The sequence below is a fragment of the Scyliorhinus torazame genome, chromosome 6 (genome assembly GCF_047496885.1).
Source record: "Scyliorhinus torazame isolate Kashiwa2021f chromosome 6, sScyTor2.1, whole genome shotgun sequence".
NCBI lineage: Eukaryota > Metazoa > Chordata > Chondrichthyes > Carcharhiniformes > Scyliorhinidae > Scyliorhinus > Scyliorhinus torazame.
The window spans coordinates 63,144,238-63,166,581 of record NC_092712.1 but is presented as its reverse complement, the minus strand read 5'-3'; the positions used below and the strand labels follow the sequence as shown (position 1 = coordinate 63,166,581).

The 22,344-nt window shown below is 46.4% G+C and overlaps 1 protein-coding gene across 1 annotated transcript in view; it reads left to right on the top strand.

Annotated features, from left to right (window-relative positions):
• The window catches only part of adarb2 (adenosine deaminase RNA specific B2 (inactive)), a 1,014,773-nt gene that overhangs the window by 522,543 nt on the left and 469,886 nt on the right, over positions 1 to 22,344 (top strand). Inside the window, 1 exon segment of the mRNA XM_072508292.1 lies at positions 10,378 to 10,464. Coding sequence (XP_072364393.1) covers positions 10,378 to 10,464 — 87 coding nt within the window.

The window sequence follows — 22,344 nt, the reverse complement described above, 5'->3', positions numbered from 1 at the left end:
CGGGAAATTAGGTATGAGCAATAAATGCTGGCCGAGCCAATGATGCCCACATCTTGTGAAAATAATTTTTTAACAAGTACACCTCAAATAACATTTTATTGGCTGAAAGGCGCTTTGAGACAACGTGCAGTCCTGAAAGGCACTATATACATACCAGTCTGCCTTAACCTCACTTGCACATTTCCTCTGTTTAAAGTTGGATTTCTTCTTTCACAGTGGAATAGCTGAGTTCACGTTTGAATCAATATTACCTATTTTCCACTTTCATTCAATGTCAAAACCATCCCCTTATCCTCCTTAAAAAGCACAGGGACTGGAGCTCCTGCCTGAAAAAGACTCCCTTGAAATATTAAACGAATGGCTGACTGAGGTAATCTCAATGTGACCCAATTCCCTGATGATCCAGCCAGCTTTCCTCCCAGTGACCTTCACACACATAGACGCCATAATAGATAGTTTCAAGGGTGATCATTTACAAGGTGGAAACCGTATATTGAACTGATAACTAAATAACAGTGTCGCTCAGTGTAGCGGCACCAAGGGATTCAGAGTTAATTGACTGGAGCCAAATTGGTGAGAGTTAGATTTAGTTTCCCTTTAGTATGCGCCTTTCTAACCAGCGGGTAGAGAGAATGGCTTATGTGGCCTACCCCTGTGTTTTGTTTCAGCGTCAATAAATACTGTGGATTCAAGAGCAGGTCAGAGGCTGAGAATTCTATGGTATGTGACTCACCTCCTGACTCCCAAAGGCCTGTCCACCTGTACAAGGCACAAGTCAGGAGTGTGATGGAATTCTCTCCAATTGCCTGGATGAGTGCAACTTCAACTCAAGGACAAAGCTGCCCCCTGGATCACCGTCTTTAACATTCACCCCCTCCGCCACTGGTTCACAGCAGCAGTGTTCATGGACCATCAATAAGATGTTCTGAAGCAACTTGCTAAGGCTCCTTTTACAGCACCATCCAAACACAAAACGCAAATAACTCCGACAAATTAAGGCAACAAATATTGGGAACAGCGTCACTTTCACTGTCAGTAGGTCAAAATTCTGGAACACCCTTTCTCCCATGGACAAAGCTATTCCACATGGACTGCAATGGTTCAAGAAGCAACTCACCACCATCTTTCCAAGAACAGTTAAGGAAGGAGCAATAAATGCTGGCCTTGCCAGAGATAAACAGATGAAAAAAATTCTAAAATTAATAATTCCCAAATTGATTGGCAACTTCAAAATATGTGTGAAGTCTTTACTTCTATCCATCTGAGTCGCAAAGTTCTTATACGACTGCACAGAGTACAGGGGTCGGATAGCAGTGGGACTACGTTACTGGACGAGTGATCCAGAGGCCTGGACTAATGATTCACAGCCAGAAGTTCAAATCCCTACAAGTCAGCTAGGGAATTCAAGTTTGGTGAATTAAATAAATCTGGAATTAAAGCCTCGGCTCAGTAACGATGACCATGAAAAAAAATCATCGATTGTTGTAAAAAACCATTTGGTTCACCAATGTCCTTTAGGGAAGGAAATCTGCCACCCATACCCGGTCTGGCCTACATGTGACTCTCTTTATTCCCCTCTGAAATGGCCTAGCAAACCATTCTCTTGTACCTTCACCACACGGACTGCCATGGTTCAAGGAGGCACCCCATCTCAAGGAAATTAAGGATGGACAATAAATGCGGACCTTGCCAGTGAAGCCACATCCCATGAAAGCGTTAACAAGAACGACTGGAACAAAATGAGGGGAAACTGAAGGTGAAAGTAAAACGGATTGGATAGGTAGTAACAGAAGCTGAGTAAAGAAGCCTGAGCAAGTCGAAGGAAACAGTTAATGCGTGTGGCCAAGTGTGGGAATGCCAGAGATAGGAACGAACCAGACCCGCATACAACCAGGTGCAAAAGGTGCATTTTCTCTCGCCACGCCTAATGATGCACAAGGCAGACTTTCATCTGTTCCCCTGGCTAGTTTTATCCTGGAACAGGTCTCTAGCCTGTCTCCAGAGGCTTAGAGCTTGAGGGGCGCCACTCCACCCCAAACATGACTGGCCCGGAGTCTCTCCCATTCTTACATCTGGTCATTGGCTTGTTAAAAGGGGAGGCGGTGACATAGTGGTACTGTCACTGGACTAGTAATCCATAGGCCCAGGATAATGATCTGGGGACCTGGGTTTGAATCCCATCACAGCAGATGATGGAATTTAAACTCAATAAAATATCTGGAATTAGAAGTCTAAAGCTGACCATGAAACCATTGTCAATTGTCGTCAAGCCCCAGCTGGTTCACTAATGTCCTTTCGGGAAGGAAATCTGCCGTCCTTACCTGGTTTGGCCTACATGTGACTCACACCCAGAGCAATGTGGCAGAATCATTATTGTCCCAGCTTGCCTTTTCGTAAGACCTGTGCATAGAAACATCTTCAGGAACTATTGATATACGAGGTCAAAGTGTCTTTGCTTGCTAACTTTAGCTGAAAAGTAGACTTCGGGGGGTATAGGTTTTCCGATCGCAGGACCAATTGGAGTTATTTGATTTTAAATGGGTTACTGTTGATGTTTACTTTTGAAAAGAATATCTGCATAGTATTACTCTGAATATGCCTATCCCTGCAAAATGGATTAGCGAATAGCACTTGTTAAAAGCTATTAATGAAGATCTTTACCCAGCATTATAGAACGCTGCAGTTAGATCAAATATTAAGATTTTTACCGTATTTAAGGCCTGGTTCTAGTGAGCATGATGAAGTAGAAAATGTGGCGTGAGCAGCACAGCCGTGACAGAAATGATGTGGAGATGCCAGCGTTGGACTGGGGTGAGCACAGTAAGAAGTCTTACAACACCAGGTTAAAGTCCAACAGGTTTGTTTCAAACACTAGCTTTCGGAGCACTGCTCCTTCCTCAGGTGAATGAAGAGGTATGTTCCAGAAACATATATATAGACAAATTCAAAGATGCAAGACAATGCTTAGAATGCGAGCATTTGCACAATGCTACCGTGCCTTGGAGAACGCTTACCCGGAGATCAGAGGCTGAATGTCCTTGACTGCTGAAGTGTTCCCCGACTAGAAGGGAACATTCCTGCCTGGTGATTGTCGCGCGATGTCCGTTCATTCGTTATCGCAGCGTCTGCATGGTCTCGCCAATGTACCACGCTTTGGGACATCCTTTCCTGCAGCCTACGAGGTAGACTATGTTGGCCGAGTCACACGAGTATGTACCGCGTACTTGGTGGGTGGTGTTCTCACGTGTAATGGTGGTATCCATGTCGATGATCTGGCACGTCTTGCAGAGATTGCCATGGCAGGGTTGTGTGGTGCCGTGGTCGCTGTTCTGAAGGCTGGATAGTTTGCTGCAAACAATGGTTTGTTTGAGGTTGCGTGTTGTTTGAAGGCAAGTAGTGGGGGTGTGGGGATGACCTTGGCAAGATGTTTATCTTCATCGATGACATGTTGAAGGCTGCGAAGAAGATGTCGTAGTTTCTCCACTCCAGGAAAGTACTGGACGACGAAGAGTACTCTGAAGGTTGTGTCCCATGTTTGTCTTCTGAGGAGGTCGGTGCGTTTTTTTGCTGTGGCACGTTGGAACTGTCGATTGATGAGTCAAGCGCCATATCCCGTTCGTACGAGGGCATCTTTCAGTGTCTGTAAATGTCTGTTACGCTCCTCATCGTCTGAGCAGATCCTGTGTGCACGTGTTTAGGGTGGAAGCTGGAGAAGTGGAGCATCGTGAGGTTATCCGTGGGCTTGCGGTGAAGCGAAGTGCTGAGGTGACCATCCTTGATGGAGTTTAATCCGGACAAATGTGAGGTAATGCATTTTGGAAGGGCTAATGCAGGTAGGGAATATACAGTGAATGGTAGCACCCTCAAGAGTATTGAAAGTCAAAGAGATCTAGGAGTACAGGTCCACAGGTCATTGAAAGGGGCAACACAGGTGGAGAAGGTAGTCAAGAAGGCATACGGCATGCTTGCCTTCATTGGCCGGGGCATTGAGTATAAGAATTGGCAAGTCATGTTGCAGCTGTATAGAACCTTAGTTAGGCCACACTTGGAGTATAGTGTTCAATTCTGGTCGCCACACTACCAGAAGGATGTGGAGGCTTTAGAGAGGGTGCAGAAGAGATTTACCAGAATGTTGCCTGGTATGGAGGGCATAAGCTATGAGGAGCGATTGAATAAACTCGGTTTGTTCTCACTGGAACGAAGGAGGTTGAGGGGCGACCTGATAGAGGTATACAAAATTATGAAGGGCATAGACAGAGTGGATAGTCAGTGGCTTTTCCCCAGGGTAGAGGGGTCAATTACTAGGGGGCATAGGTTTAAGGTGAGAGGGGCAAGGTTTAGAGTAGATGTACGAGGCAAGTTTTTTACGCAGAGGGTAGTGGGTGCCTGGAACTCACTACCGGAGGAGGTAGTGGAAGCAGGGACGATAGGGACATTCAAGGGGCATCATGACAAATATATGAATAGGATGGGAATAGAAGGATACGGACCCAGGAAGTGTAGAAGATTGTAGTTTAGTCGGGCAGTATGGTCGGCACGGGCTTGGAGGGCCGAAGGGCCTGTTCCTGTGCTGTACATTTCTTTGTTCTTTGTTCTTTGTTGATGGAGATGAGTGTGTCCAAGAATGCAACTGATTTTGGAGAGTAGTCCATGGTGAGTCTGATGATGGGATGGAACTTATTGATGTCATCGTGTAGTCGTTTCAGTGATTCTTCGCCGTGGGTCCAAAGGAAATAAATGTCATCGATGTATCTGGTGTATAACGTCAGTTGAAGGTCCTGTACGGTGAGGAGGTCTTGTTCAAACTTGTGCATGAAGATGTTGGCGTATTGGGGTGCAAATCTGGTCCCCATGGTTGTTCCGTGCATCTGGATGAAGAACTTGTTGTCGAAGGTGAAGACGTTGTGATCCAGAATGAAGCGGATGAGTTGCAGAAATGCGTCTGGAGATTGGCAGTTGTCAGTGTTGAGCACCTCTCTCACACTCCTCAACCACCTCGTACGCCAGCTCTGCAGCAGACGACGCAACCTGGAAACCAAGATAAGGGCCATATTCACAACTTGCGCTCAGGACGCAGCAGACCAGCTGCGGAACACCGCCAAACAGATGAGACAACGATACTATGCCACCTATATGCACACCAAGAACAGGAAGCTTGAGAAACTCGGCATCACCATCAGCAGCAACCAAGCCTCCCCTGGTACCGCAGCAGAAAACAATACAGGGAAATCTATTGTCAACTTGTCGGACTACACCCTTCAACCAGACGAAATCGAAGTCCTCAGCAGAGGGCTCAATTTCTGCACCACCACCAAAATGGACCCCATCAGTCTCGCGGCAGAAACGGAGGAATTCATCAGACGAATGAGGCTCCGGGAATTCTTCCACAGACCCCAAGAGGCCGACAGCGAACCCAAGGAGACTACCAATGAACTGGAACAGCAGACTGAGAGATCTGCGGTGCGGCAACCGAAGTGGAAAGAGTCGAATTGGACCCCTCCGGAAAGCCGCTGCCCTAGACTCGACATGTATGCTCAAGCTGTCAGGAGTCGCGTCAATGCCAGATTCAGCAGCCGCATTCACAAGACAGCCCCGAACGTCACCCAAGCACAACGCAACACCATCTGCACTCTCAAGACCAACCGCAGCATCGTCATCAAACCAGCAGACAATGGAGGGGCCACCGTCATACTGAACAGAACGGACTACTGCAAAGAGGTATACCGACAACTCAACAACCAGGAACACTACAGACAATTACCCGCAGATCCGACCAAGGAAAACATCCTCCAACTCAACAGACTGATTAAGACCTTGGATCCAGATCTTCAGAGCACCCTACATGCTCTCATCCCACGTACTCCCCGCATTGGAGATCTCTACTGCCTCCCGAAAATACACAAGGCCAACACACCAGGCCGTCCTATCGTTTCAGCAAATGGGACCCTGTGTGAGAACCTCTCTGGCTACATCGAGGGCATCTTGAAACCCATCGTACAAGGTACGCCCAGCTTCTGTCGCGACACGACGGACTTCCTACAGAAACTCAGCACCAATGGACCAGTTGAACCAGGAACATTCCTCGTCACAATAGATGTCTCGGCACTCTACACCAGCATCCCCCATGACAACGGCATTGCTGCTATAGCCTCTGTACTCAACACCGACAACTGCCAATCTCCAGACGCAATTCTGCAACTCATCCGCTTCATTCTGGATCACAACGTTTTCACCTTCGACAACAAGTTCCTCATCCAGACGCACGGAACAGCCATGGAGACCAAATTTGCCCCTCAATATGCCAACATCTTCATGCACAAGTTTGAACAAGACCTCCTCACCGTACAGGACCTTCAACCGACGTTATACAACAGATACATCGATGACATTTTTTTACTTTGGACGCACGGTGAAGAATCACTGAAACGACTACACAACGACATCAATAAGTTCCATCCCACCATCAGACTCACCATGGACTACTCTCCAAAATCAGTTGCATTCTTGGACACACTCATCTCCATCAAGGACGGTCACCTCAGCACTTCACTTTACCGCAAGCCCACGGATAGCCTCACAATGCTCCACTTCTCCAGCTTCCACCTTAAACACATTAAAGAAGCTATCCCCGATGGACAAGCCCTCCGTATACACAGGATCTGCTCAGATGAGGAGTAGCGTAACAGACATCTACAGACACTGAAAGATGCCCTCGTACGAACGGGATATGGTGCTCGACTCATCGATCGACAGTTCCAACGTGCCACAGCAAAAAAACGCACTGACCTCCTCAGAAGACAAACACGGAACACATCCGACAGAGTACCCTTCATCGTCCAGTACTTTCCGGAGCGGAGAAACTATGACATCTTCTTCGCAGCCTTCAACATGTCATCGATGAAGATGAACATCTTGCCAAGGTCATCCCCACACCCCCCTACTTGCCTTCAAACAACCGCGCAACCTCAAACAAACCATTGTTTGCAGCAAACTACCCTGCCTTCAGAACAGCGACCACGACACCACACAACCCTGCCATGGCAATCTCTGCAAGACGTGCCAGATCATCAACATGGATACCACCATTACACATGAGAACACCACCCACCAGGTACGCGGTACATACTCGTGTGACTCGGCCAACGTTGTCTACCTCATACGCTGCAGGAAAGGATGTCCCGAAGCGTGGTACATTGGCGAGACCATGCAGACGCTGCGACAAGGAATGAACGGACATCGCGCGACAATCACCAGGCAGGAATGTTCCCTTCCAGTCGGGGAACACTTCAGCAGTCAAGGACATTCAGCCTCTGATCTCCGGGTAAGCATTGTCCAAGGCAGCTTTCAGGACGCGCGACAACACAGAATCGCCGAGCAGAAACTTATAGCCAAGTTCCGCACACATGAGTACGGCCTCAACTGGAACCTGGGATTCATGTCGCATTACAGTCATCCCCCACCACCTGGGCTTGTGAAATCCTACCAACTGTCCTGGCTTGAGACAATTCACACCTCTTTAACCTGGGGTTACCCCTGTCTCTGGATATGTAAACACTTAATTAACTGCAAATGCTCGCATTCTAAGCATTGTCTTGCATCTTTGAATCTGTCTATATATATGCTTCTGGAACATACCTCTTCATTCACCTGGGGAAGGAGCAGTGCTCCGAAAGCTAGTGTTTGAAACAAACCTGTTGGGCTTTAACCTGGTGTTGTAAGACTTCTTACTGTGACAGAAATGAAAAGCGTACAGCAGCTTTTGGCTAAGAGCGCGGGCGAAATGGTCACAGTGCAGCAGGAGAGGGGACACTTTTCCCTGTCTGTTAGTCCATTTTGCAGAAATAGGAACACTAAATCTACCGTTTAATGCATCGTTGTTTCTGTAGGTCAACTGTTTTGCTCAAAATCAACAAGGGGAGGGAGTGCAGAACGCAGAGGAGGTAGTGACCCACTGCAGCCACCGCCGCAAGCAATGAAGCTGCTTCAATAGCATCAGCTGCCCTGGACATGTCAGAAGGGCAGGGTATGCCCAAGCTTGGGTGCAGCAGGGAAGCTACAACTGAGCTGTACCAGCTGGCCATGAACACCTGTAGGGGCGGGCAACCATCTGCCGCGCTCTGGTGCCAATGAAAGTCAGCTGGGCCCTCGGTGTTTGTACTTTCAGCCACTCACACCTGGGGAGTTCAGGAGTTAGCAAGTTTTGCTTCTTGCCCTTCAGACAACAGACACATTTCTGGACAATAAAAGAATGACAGACTGCAAGATATAGTGAAAGCAAAATTGTTCGATTTTGCCAATGCATTTGGCGTATGAGCTTAATATGTTTAGCTGTTGTATTCTTCCCTCGTTTTCTGTGGACCTCTAAATGTTGGTTGCTCATGTGGTCTTGTGGTTGAATGAAAACCATTATTGGGTGACTGCAAACTCAAGTGGCCAGCTTCAGGGGCTGCAGAGAATCTGAATCTATGGCTAACTCTGACACATCAATGTTAAGGAGATTCTTTACGGACTAATTCTTTCAGAGGCAGAATTTACCGTCATTTACTCATGGCCGAGTGATTGGAAAGAGCTGTCACGACATCAATACCAATCAGTAGCTCCTGTCATTATCTCCATAATGCCCACTGACCATGAAACAGAAGGTACCTGATATGGCCTCTGAATTGATTCACCTCCACATGTCAGTGGTGGAGTCCATTTCGATCAGTGTCATGAAGCTTTATGCTCTGATCAATGGTGGCGAGCTTCAGGTTCTTGCTCTATGGACAAAATAATATTACAGCATAAGGAAGAAGTGCAAGAGAAGGCCATATCGCCCCTCGAGTCTGCTTCAACATTCAAGTAAATCATGACTGAACAGCTATATCAACTCCAATTTCTTGCTCGAATCCCCTTTATCCCTTGATTCACTATGTGCCCAAAATCTACTGATCAGAGATGTAAGAAAGCGAGAGGTACAAATTGAGTACATGGCGGCACATATCTATGTAATTATCATCAGAGGAACTAATTTGTATTTGTGTATGATCACGGTGTGTGAAGATGCTGATCGGACAAAGTCTGCACATCACAGGTACTTTCTAACATAGAAGTCCTGTCTTTTTGTTTCACAGTGATATTCTTGTCATATTGCCTTTTCTTTGGGGAACCTATTCCAGGCTTCTCAGCAGAGAGGCCAGGCTGCCTATGGCACCAGCTGCCTCCTTGGAGGCCATCTTTCTGTATCAAACTCTGCTTATGTTAGTCCACGAGAACAGTGTATACTGCGTCCCGAGGCTGGCCGCTAAATTGGTAAGCACTGCTGCCTCACGGCGCTGAGGACCCGGGTTCGATCCCAGCCCCGGGTCACTGTCCGTGTGGAGTTTGCACATTCTCCCCATGTCTGCGTGGGTCTCACCCCCACAACCCAAAGATGTGCAGGGTAGATGGGGTGGCCACGCTAAATTGCTCCTTAATTGGAAAAACATAATTGGGCACTCTAAATTTATAAAAATAAATAAATAAGTAAGTAAAATTGGGCCTATTAAATTTTGCTTTGATCCATCTGTCATGATTGCCAGATAAGAAACCTTTGTGACATTTGTTATTGAATCGCATATGAGAGATGTTACATGAGATAATTCCCTATACCGCAGGAAAGATATTACTGCCATAGAGGGAGTGCAATGAAAGGTTACCAGACTAGTTCCGGGATTGCGGGACTGTCCCATGATCAGAGATTGGGGAAATCCGGTCTCTATTCTCAAGCGTATCGAAGAATGAGTGGTGACCTTATTAAAATCTACAAAATACTTAAAGGGATAGACAGGAGTAGATGTTTCCCCTGGTTGGGGAGTCTCAAACCAGAGGACATCATTTCAAAATAAAGGGGAAGCCACTTAAGACTGATATGAGTAGAAATCCTTTTACTCAGAGGGTTGTGAATCTTTGAAATTCTCTACCCCAAAGGGCTGTGGAAGCTCAGTCATTGAGTGGTGTTTAAAACAGAGATCGACAGCTTTCTAAATGTCAATGATATACTGTGATATGGGAATAGTGTGAGGGGAAAATGGCCTTGGAGTGGATGACCAGCCATGATCATGTTGCATGACGGAGCAGGCTCGATGGGCTGCAAGGTCTTCTGCTCCCTATGTTCCAAAGTTCCTCTCCAATGGCAGCTGCGTTGAGATTGGTTGCTTTTCATAATTCGGGCTTAGAAAAAGACACAGTGAGACAAATCACACGTTTCTAAAGCACACATGCCTGTGATATTTTGTTAGCCGGTCATTAAGTTCATGAATAACAGGCATCTCTCCCATTCTTCTCAAACAGAGGAAAATATAGACCATAATGAAAGAGCAATGAAACTAATGTTCTATTATATGTTTCTTTTCCCAGATAAATTAAACACACTTTCTTCATTCATCGGTCCATTCAAATATTTCAGCCCTGGTTTGGAAAACACTGAAGATGAGGACAATTTGAGTAAGTATCATTCTAGTTTTTGATGAGTAAATCACTGACGCCACTCAATGGAATTAAATCAGAACCATATACACAGACACACCTTTGACAAAATGACCTGCCTGCAAGTCAAATAAATGGGTCATCCTTGTCTTGAAAAAGGCTGAGGGGTGTCACATGAAACACGAAGCAAAGAAGTCCAACTTTCAGCTACATCTGTTTATCTTTTACTTATAAAAGTGTGTAAGATAGGGCAGCACGGTGGCGCAGTGGGTTAGCCCTACAGCCTCATGGCGCCGAGTTCCCAGGTTCGATCCCAGCTCTGGGTCACTGTCCGTCTGGAGTTTGCACATTCTCCCCGTGTTAGCGTGGGTTTTGCCCCCGCAACCCAAAGATGTGCAGGGTAGGTGGATTGGCCACAATAAATTGCCCCTGAATTGGAAAAAATGAATTGGACACTCTAAATTTTTTTTTTTAATGTGTGTAAGATACTCTGTTCAGCTTCACAGCCAAGAGTCATGACAGGCAGAATCGAGCAGTACAGAACTCAGCCATACAATAATGAGAACATCTGGCTGTGAAACCAGAACACTTAGTACTAGTCAACCATATGTTCTAGTTTATGAAAGATAATATAAGCAACTGGCATAGAGCAGCCACAACCCATAAAATGGAAAGTTTAGTACCAGATGAACTAAATAAGAAAATTATTTAAATGTTTTTTACGCCATTACCCGAGTGGCCTAATGGGCAAATACGCCACTTCATGCAACTCAAACAATCCTGTGCTTGTTTGTTTGCCAGTCTGTACTGGGTTAGCTGGAATAACTGGTGATGCCCACAGAATGGAGAGGGCTCCCGTTCCGACCACCATCAGAGGAGACCCACTGCATGAGTCCTCCACTGCCAACGATCACACCGTTCAGGGAAGTAGACAAAGCAGGTTGACTTTGGCAAATTGTTGAAGGCTGTTAGCAACTTTTAAACAGTATCCCAGGAAGAACCAACAGCTGGGGGGGGAGAGAAAATTGAGAAAATATATATGTATAGCATAATATAATTTTAAAAATAGTGTATATGACATTTATCAAGTACAGATTGTTTAGTGTGAGATTTTTATATAATAATCTTTATTGTCACAAGTAGGCTTACATTAACACTGCAATGAAGTTACTGTGAAAAGCTCCTAGTCGCCACATTCCGGCACCTGTTCGGGTACACAGAGGGAGAATTCAGAATGTCAAATTACCTAACAGCTCGTCTTTCAGGACTTCTTGTGGGAGGAAATAGGAGCACCGGAGGAAACCCACGCAGACAGTGACCCAAGTGGCAAATGAACTTGGGACCCTGGCGCTGTGAAGCAACAGTGCTAACTACTGTGCTACCGTGCTGCCCAATTTATGCCATCAATGAGAATTTCTCCACATGATTAGCCTCACTGACTTACTCGCAGGATATATTGTCCCTCACCAGATCTGGCTGATCAAATCCAACATGATTGGGCTTCACTTTTCACTTTTGAAACCAAGCCCTGCCCTGGGAAAGCTATAAACGCGAGCTTTTTTCCATTGCCAATTATTCATCCTAAACCTCTTTCCCTCATCTGCTAACTCATGATGCTCGTTTGGGGAGCCGGTGCAGATATGATGGGCCAAATGGCCTCCTTCTGCACCGTAACAATTCTGTGATTCTTCCAGCCTCACCTCCAACAGTAAAGAAAAGAAGCTGATGAACTCCTTTGTCACTAAAATTAAGACCTTTCCTTCAGTTACCTCTGCTGCTCTGCTCCCTTCGCCTCATTACCAAGCCAAGCCTCCTCATCAGGCTCCACTCTGCCCTAACCTGGAATCTGCATCTCTCACTCTGGTTTCTTTCCCATCATGCCCTCTCTGATGCATCAATGAGATCCACGTGCTCTCTCAAAGCAAATTCCGCGAAACCAAACTCTTCTGCCTCTCCTCTGTTGTCCAGTTTCTTCATTTGAATCCACTCTTAGTTACCTGATCATAACCAGAGCATCCCCAGCAATGGCTACTCACCCTCCTCCTCGCAGCATTCCCGCTGGAGTCCCTCAAAGGCCTATCTTTACCTCCTCCTCTCCCTCATACCTTCTGGTTATTCCATTTGCAGATGGAATCATCTTCCCCATGTTTGCTGATGCCACACAGCTCTTCCTCTTCACTTTACTTCTTTCAGCCCTTCCGCGACTTGCAATGTCAGGCTGCATGTCCACCATTCAGCCTCGGACGAGTTGTGATTTCATCAGTGTAAACGCCAGGAGAGGCGAAGCCATCACCTCCAGTCTGTGCCAAAAAACCCACATCCTTTCCACCAATTCCAGTCTCCTGCCAACCAATTTCTCAGGCTGAACCTTTGCGTCTTATTCAAACAGATCTGAACTTCTGATCCTATGTCCTCTCCAGTGCAAGGACGGCCTCGCTGCACGTCTGACACATTGCCAAATTCTGAGAAGTGCCTGTGGTATTATCATAAATGTAAGAACTGCAAGGGTTAATGAAATGCCTAGAGAAGCCACTAGAGGGAGCTACAGTTCCAAGTATATAAGGCATTGATGCTAAGCTTTGTGGGAGAGTGTGTGCAGGAGTTAGCTCGAGAGCGCGAGATGAACAGATAGTATGAATAAGAGCAGATAATAGTTTATATCAGTACAAAGATTAGTTGTGGATGAGTGTAGCTTAAAGGTTGATAATCAGCTGTATATTCTTTAGGAGTAGGAGTCAAATCCAAATTAGTAGTGTTAATAAATTCATAGCTTTGTTTTAGTTCAAGCTATTTTGTGGTCTTTGTGAACACTATGTTAACGACCCTGAATTAAGCAACACAAAGAACACCACAGTACACAGTGTGAATTTCAACTGGCACAATCATACCTAACAAACCTCAAAGAGCTCTTTGAGGAGTTACCAGGCAGGGTAGATGGAGGAAATGCAGTGGATGTAGTGTAGATTAACATTCAGAAAGCTTTTGACAAGATATCATTTTGGAAATCAACAGAGAAGATTAAGGCTCATTAAATTACAGGGTGGATAGCAAACTGGATTAAACTAGGTGAAAGGGAGAAAACCGAGAGGAGACGTCAATGGCAGTTTTTCCAACAGGTTGAAAGTGTAGTGATGCCCTTCAGGGTATAAGACTTAATGTTCACTGTGTACGTAGGTAATGAGCATATAAATCTAGATTTATCAAAACTTGCAGATGATACGAAAGTGAGATGTATAGTTAATTCTGCAAATGACAGGGAGCTGGAAATGGAGCTTGAAGAAGGTGGAAGAACTTGCTGAAAAGTAGCAGATAGAATTCAGCAATGGTAGGTCTGAGGGGATTAATTTGGTCATGATACTCTGAATAGATGGTGTTGTGGAAGAACAGATGGAGTTTGAGATGTAGGTTCACTGTGGACATAAAGGAAGCACTTCAGGTCCAAAATGCTTTAAAAAAGATTCTAAATTGTAATTTAAATACAAAAGCCAGGAGGTAGTGATGATCCAATATAAACCATACAGCACTGCACTTGACATTAATGGAAGGACAAAGAGCCTGTGGAAGAGTAAGGGATGAATTTTGCTGCAAGCTTCAGGACCCTGTAGTTGAGTTAAAAATGCAGGTGCTAAGCCAGCATGGTAGCACGGTCGTTAGCACAATTGCTTCACAGCTCCAGGGTCCAAGGTTCGATTCCCGGCTTGGGTCACTGTCTGTGCGGAGTCTGCACGTTCTCCCCGTATGTGCGTGGGTTTCCTCCGGGTGCTCCGGTTTCCTCCCACAGTCCAAAGAGGTGCAGGTTAGGTGGATTGGTCATGCTAAAAAATTGCCCTTAGTGTCCAAAATTGCCCTTAGTGTTGGGTTGGGTTACTGGATTATGGGGATAGGGTGGAGGTGTGGGATTGGGTAGGGTGCTCTTTCAAAGAGCTGGTGCAGACTCGATGGGCCGAATGGCCTCCTTCTGCACTGTAAATTCTATGAATAAGCTCTTGCTGGCCGTTGGACCAGTTCAGTGATTTAATCACAGGTAGTCTTTTAACTGGCCACCTGTGGACCGCAGCCATCCAATGAGAGACGCCAGGAGAGATGGATGCTACTGAAGCAGCTCAGGAATCGAGAGACCCGGAGAGTTAAATATAAATTGCACCTCGTACTTCACGAAGGTAGCTGCCCTTATAAAACATCAGCTGCCTCCAGTCAGGTTGGATTTTCATCAGCTAGGAGTAGGAAACATAATGGGCGCGATTCTTCGTTGGCTGATGCCGAAATCATGGAATGCGATTCGGGGGAAAATAGGTTCCGACGCCAAAATTGGGGCGCACGCCGATTTGACGCCAAATCGCAATTCTCCTTCATCTCGACAGCGGCTTCAATGCAGTCCAGAACGCATATACAGCAAACACCATTTGCATATCATTAGCAGGTCTGACACGGTATTCTCAAGGGTCTCCGCATGCTCCGCTTCCGATGGGCCGAGTTCTCAACGGCACGGTTCACTTGTGCTTTTAAAAATCATGAAACCGGCGCATTGGCTGCTGAGGGAGAGAAAGGGGGTACGGAAAGTGTCCAACATCGCCATAGATTGATGACTGTTGTGCCGCTGGCTGGGGGGTTTTGCCAGGACCTGGGAGAGCAGCGGGGAGTGGCCAGGAAGTGGGTTGTGGGGTTGGGGTGGTTGGGGATGGAACACCATTGCTGTAGCCGGCAAGGAAGCCATGCAGCTGCCCACGCCGCTAACAGCCCGCTGTGAACTTATGGCCATGAGTCATATAGGTGTCCCCCCTGCCACTCCCCCACCTTCCAAATGTGTCCTCTGGCCCCAGCCGACCCATCAGCTGTATGGGCACGCTCCAGCACAGCCAGTGCCATTTTGTTGGCTGGGATGAGTGTGTGCGGGGATTGTAATGTGTATATGCGGCTCCAGCTTGTCAGCCTCCCGAGTGTCAATCATAGACCCGGTAAATCCCACACAGTTTTCATTGGAATCGATTGTGTTCCATGTGGCGCCAGTGCTAGCCCCTGTAGCTGAGTCGCTCCAGGTTCGGCTCCAGTTTTTCTGTCGTTAAAGTCCACGAATTCTGCGTTGGCATCAACACTTAGTCTCAGAAACGGAGAATCTCACCCAATGTGTTTGGGAGAGGTAAGTCGCTCTTTGGGAGAGGCGCTCTTTGGGAGAGGTAAGGTACTCTTTAGGATTGTTAAGAGTAGACATTTTTCAAACTGGAGGCCTGTGACCAGCGGTGTGCCTCAGGGATTGGTGCTGTTATATATATTAATGATTTGGGTGAGAATGTAGGAGGCATGGTTAGTAAGTTTGCAGATGACACCAAGATTGGTGGCATAGTGGATAGTGAAGAAGGTTATATAAGATTGCAACAGGATCTTGACCAATTGGGCCAGTGGGCCGATGGATGGCAGATGAAGTTTAATTTGGATAAATGTGAGGTGATGCATTTTGGTCGATCAAATCAGTGCAGGACCTACTCAGTTAATGGTAGGGAGTTGGGGAAAGTTACAGAACAAAGAGATCTAGGGGTACTGGTTCATAGTTCCTTGAAGGTGGAGTTGCAGGTGGACAGGGTGGTGAAGAAGGCATTCAGAATGCTAGGTTTTATTGGTCAGAACATTGAATGTAGGAGTCGGGACGTCTTGTTGAAGTTGTACAAGACATTGGTAAGACCTCACATGGAATACTGTGTTCAGTTCGGTCACCCTATTATAGGAAGGATATTGTTAAACTAGAAAGAGTGCAGAAGAGATTTACGAGGGTGCTACCAGGACTTGATGGTCTGAATTATAAGAAGAGGCTGGATAGGCTGGGACTTTTCCCCTGGAGCGTAGGAGGTGTGAGGGTGATCTTATAGAGATCTTTAAAATAATGAAGAGCATAAATAAGGTAGATAGTCAACATCTTTTCTCAAAGGTAGAGGAGTCTAGAACTAGAGGGAGGAGATACAAAAGAGACTAGAGGGGAAGTTTATTCACACAGAGGGTGATGAGCATCTGGAACGAGCTGCCAGAGGCAGTGGTAGAGGTGGGGACAATTCTTTCCTTTAAAAAAGTTAGACAGTTCCATGTGCAGGGTGGGTATAGAGATATATGGACCAAATGCGGACAAGTGGGACTAGCTTAGTGATAGAAACTGGGCGGCATGGACAAGCTGGGCAGAAGGACCTGTTTCCATGCTGTAAACATCTAAGACTCTATAAATAAATGTGCATAAAAAGCACAGAAGCTCATTGAACTGGCAAAAGTAACCGTCAAACTGTCAAGGTATTTAAAATCCCTGCGCTTCAAAAACTTGGGGAAAAACAGCCAGCAGTGTTTAAAAAACAAGTGCTTGCTATTTCACACTGACTGTTGACATATTTCTGAGTGTTGTCATTAGTAGATTAGTGCTGCATGACTGATTTCGAACCTTCCATTATCACAGTGGGTATCCCTCACTTTACAGTTTGATTGAAAGCTTTATGTGGTTACAAGCTCTTTAAATTGGGACATTGAATGCTAATGCGTGCTTTCATAAGGGATTAAAGGAACTTAAATTTAACGAATGGATTTATATCAATGAGTGTTTTTAAAATAGCAAATTCATCAATAGACACAGAATAATTTTATTTAATCTCAGCATGGGTCCTGAGGTCTTCTCATGGTGGATATAGTCATGATAAGTGAAAGGATAAAGGGTGGTGGTTAGGTGAACTATGGGTTGGCACAGGTTGGCACTAAGTTGGCTCAGGGACTATAAAGAGCCATGGGGAATGGTGGGCATATGTTGACATGGAGGGTATGAGGGGCTATGAGAGGTATATGTTATCATAGAGAGTATGAAGGGTCATGGGGATGTGGGTGGGGGAAAGAGGTAGCATGCGTTGGAATGAATGAGGCATGGAGAGTGTGAGGGGGTGAGGAGCTGTAAGGGGTGAGGACAGGAGGACTGTTTATTTCCTTTTTAAAACACTTTGACACAGCATTGTTGCACCAAGACATACATTCTACCCAGCCCACCTCTGTATCTGGCAACCTCTGTATTCATTCTGGGGTCACTCACCATGGCTCCCATTTTCACCCGCGTCCCGACTTTGCTCTCCTGGCCTGGAGCAGAAATTCAGCCCAGACTGTATTGGAGGAAGGGTCAGTGATTGAGTGTGTATCAAAGGGAAGATTAGTGATACACTGCAGTATTTTTCAAACTTTTTCCCGGGACCCACTTTTAACAACCGGCTGACCTTTGCGACCCCGCTGGCCGACCTTCATGATCCATGCTGGCTGTCCTTGGCAAACCACGGCAGATGTCCTTCGTGACCCACGCCGGCCAACCTTCACAACCTACGCTGACCGACCTTAACAACTCACATCAGCTGACCTTCGCAACACACGCTGGCCAACCTTCATGACCTATATCTTTTCATTTGGAGTCAGCTGTAAGTTAATAACTGACCCTGTGGTCTCAACCTCAAAATGAATTTTTTAACCCACCACTTCTCTTTCAAAATCTGAAACTTCTTTCATTTGCCAGTACTTTTCTGCATAGACACACATGGGCTTTGCATCTTTATTTGCATTGACACAATTGACAAAACCATACGTCAGGAAATCATCTTTATACTGCTTTGTTCCAGAGTTAAGTTTCCTCTGTTCACCAGAGGCCCTGGAGCTCTGTTCAGAGCTAACACCAGTACTGCTCTGTCCTGCCCTGGACTCTCCTGGGCAGCTCTCTCCAGATTCAGATGTGACTCCTGTCCAGTAGGTACCTTGCCTATTTGTATCTCTAGTCATCTCTTCCTTGCAACAAAACTATCCACTTTCACAGTCCCCTTGTCATGCTTGCTCGCAGCTATAAAATGGAAGAAGCTCTACTCTGTGATTTGGCGCCAAAAGGACGTACATAGAGGAAACTTGACATCAAGTGTACATGTAGCATGCGTGACCTCCTCACCGCTGCCCCCTTTGGCCGGAAGACCACACACAACCTCATTTCACATTTAGAAGGTAGCAGCAGCCAGGATTCTCATTACAAATGCCGATAGAGGCCATTGGGTGCTCCTCCCACGATCGGGACCATCGCGGGAACACCACGACCGATTGCTCCGCGACCCTCCCGACTCCTGGTGGGTCGCAACCCGCACTTTGAAAAAGCCTGATATAGACTGTATCAAGAACAAAGAACAAAGAACAAAGAAATGTACAAAATTAAGACCTTTCCTTCAGTTACCTCTGCTGCTCTGCTCCCTTTGCCTCATTACCAAGCCAAGCCTCCTCATCAGGCTCCACTCTGTCCTAACCTGGAATCTGCATCTCTCACTCTGGTTTCTTTCCCATCATGCCCTCTCCGATGCATCAATGAGATCCACGTGCTCTCTCAAAGCTAATTCCGCGAAACCAAACTCTTCTGCCTCTCCTCTGTTGTCCAGTTTCTTCATTTGAATCCAATCTTAGTTACCTGATTATAACCAGAGCATCCCCAGCAATGGCTACTCACCCTCCACAAAGAACAAAGTACAAACAAATGTACAGCACAGGAACAGGCCCTTCGGCCCTCCAAGCCCGTGCCGACCATGCTGCCCGACTAAACTACAATCTTCTACACTTCTTGGGTCCGTATCCCTCTATTCCCACCCTATTCATGTATTTGTCAAGATGCCCCTTAAATGTCACTATCGTCCCTGCTTCCACCACCTCCACCGGTAGCGAGTTCCAGGCACCCACTACCCTTTGTGTAAAAAACTTGCCTCGTACATCTACTCTAAACCTTGCCCCTCTCACCTTAAACCTATGCCCCCTAGTAATTGACCCCTCTACCCCAGGGAAAAGCCTCTGACTATCCACTCTGTCTATGCCCCTCATAATTTTGTAGACCTCTATCAGGTCGCCCCTCAACCTCCTTCGTTCCAGTGAGAACAAGCCGGGTTTATTCAACCGCTCCTCATAGCTAATGCCCTCCATACCAGGCAACATTCTGGTAAATCTCTTCTGCACCCTCTCTAAAGCCTCCACATCCTTCTGGTAGTGTGGTGACCAGAATTGAACACTATACTCCAAGTGTGGCCGAACTAAGGTTCTATACAGCTGCAACATGACTTGCCAATTCTTATACTCAATGCCCCGGCCAATGAAGGCAAGCATGCCGTATGCCTTCTTGACTACCTTCTCCACCTGTGTTGCCCCTTTCAGTGACCTGTGGACCTGTACTCCTAGATCTCTCTGACTTTCAATACTCTTGAGGGTTCTACCATTCACTGTATATTCCCTACCTGCATTAGACCTTCCAAAATGCATTACCTCACATTTGTCCGGATTAATCTCCATCTGCCATCTCTCCGCCCAAGTCTCCAAACAATCTAAATATCTAAATCCTGCTGTATCCTCTGACAGTCCTCATCGCTATCCGCAATTCCACCAACCTTTGTGTCGTCTGCAAACTTACTAATCAGACCAGTTACATTTTCCTCCAAATCATTTATATATACTACAAACAGCAAAGGTCCCAGCACTGATCCCTGTGGAACACCGCTGGTCACAGCCCTCCAATTAGAAAAGCATCCTTCCATTGCTACTCTCTGCCTTCTATGACCTAGCCAGTTCTGTATCCACCTTGCCAGCTCACCCCTGATCCCGTGTGACTTCACCTTTTGTCCTAGTCTACCGTGAGGGACCTTGTCAAAGGACTTACTGAAGTCCATATAGACAACATCCACTGCCCTACCTGCATCAATCATCTTTGTGACCTCCTCGAAAAACTCTATCAAGTTAGTGAGACACGACCTCCCCTTTCTCAAAACCATGCTGCCTCTCACTAATACGTCCATTTGCTTCCAAATGGGAGTAGATCCTGTCTCGAAGAATTCTCTCCAGTAATTTCCCTACCACTGAAGTAAGGCTCACCGGCCTGTAGTTCCCTGGATTATCCTTTCTACCCTTCTTAAACAGAGGAACAACATTGGCTATTCTCCAGTCCTCCGGGATATCACCTGAAGACAGTGAGGATCCAAAGATTTCTGTCATGGCCTCAGCAATTTCCTCTCCAGCCTCCTTCAGTATTCTGGGGTAGATCCCATCAGGCCCTGGGGACTTATCTACCTTAATATTTTTTAAGACGCCCAACATCTCGTCTTTTTGGATCTCAATGTGACCCAGGCTATCTACACACCCTTCTCCAGACTCAACATCTACCAATTCCTTCTCTTTGGTGAATACTGAAGCAAAGTATTCATTTCGTACCTCGCCCATTTCCTCTGGCTCCACACATAGATTCCCTTGCCTATCCTTCAGTGGGCCAACCCTTTCCCTGGCTACCCTCTTGCTTTTTATGTACATGTAAAAAGCCTTGGGATTTTCCCTAACCCTATTTGCCAATGGGTTTTCATGACCCCTTCTAGCCCTCCTGACTCCTTGCTTAAGTTCCTTCCTACTTTTCTTATATTCCACACAGGCTTCGTCTGTTCCCAGCCTTTTAGCCCTGACAAATGCCTCCTTTTACTTTTTGACGAGGCCTACAATATCTCTCGTTATCCAAGGTTCCCGGAAATTGCTGTACTTATCAGAGGGAGGGTTAGTGATATAGAGTACATCAGAGGAGAGCTAATGCTTTAAGATTTATCCAGGGGACATTAATGACATACAGTGTATTAGAAAAGGGAGAGTTAGTGATATACAGTGTATTGAGGGGTGGGATTCATGATATACAGTATATCGGGCGGGGGTTAGAGATATACAGTGTATCAGAAACCCCCCGATACCGGCAGCAGTGGTGGGGCATGGTTGGGGCGGGGGGGGGGCGCGGTGTGTTGTGGTGCTGGGGGGGTTATGTCCCATTGAGATCGGGGCGTCTTTCCGATCTCTGTAGAGCCAGAAGGCAGGCTTTATGAGGCCCAGTCCTGCCAGAGTGATGGCGCAAATCACGTCCACCTGTTTTTTTTTTACAGAGTGTCAGAAGATCTGGAGAGAAAAGCTGGCTATTTCCCTGGGGAGAAACATGCCAGTTATCAGTCAGAACCTGACACTTTGGTGGCACAGTGATTAGCACTGCTGCCTCACAGCATTAGAGACCCGGGTTCAATTCCAACCTTGGGTGGCTGCCTGTGGAGTTTGCAAGTTCTCCCCGGTTTCCTGGCTGATCGGGTTTCCTCCCACAGTCCCAAGATGTGCAGGTTAAGTGGACTGGCCATGCTAAAATTGCCTCTTAGTGTCAAAATGCTAGGTAGGTTTACGGGGTTGCAGGGGTAGGGTGGGGGGAGTAGGCCTAGTTAGAGAGTTCTTTCAGAGGGTCAGTGTAGATTCAATGGGCTGAATGGCCTCCTTCTGCACTGTCGGGATTCTATGACTTTGCCATTTTTTGGGAATGTTTTGGAGGGAGGGTTAGTGATACACAGAGTATCCAAGGGAGAGTGTGTGTTATATTGTGTATTGGAGGCCGGCCAGTGAGATACAGTGTATATGACGGAGGGTTAGTGATACACGGAGTATTAGAGGGAGAGTTAGTGATACACAGTGTATTGGAGGTAGGTCAGTGATATACAATGTATCTGAGGGAGGGTAAGTGATACGCAGTGTATTGGAGGGAGAGTTAGTGATACACAAGGGATTGGAGGTGGGGTCAGTGATATACAGTGTATCCGAGGGAGGGAGGGTGGGAGGAGGGGAGAGTTAGTGATATGCAGTGTATTGGAGGTAGGGTCAGTGATATGCAGTGTATAAGAGGGAGGTTAGTTATACACAGTATATTGGAGGGAGGGTAGTGATATACAGTGTATCTGAGGGAGGGTTACTGATGCACAGTGTATTGGAAGTAGAGTCAATGATACACAGTGTATTGGAGGTCGGGTCAGTGATATACAGTGTATCTGAGGGAGGGTTACTGATGCACAGTGTATTAAGAACATAAGAACATAAGAACTAGGA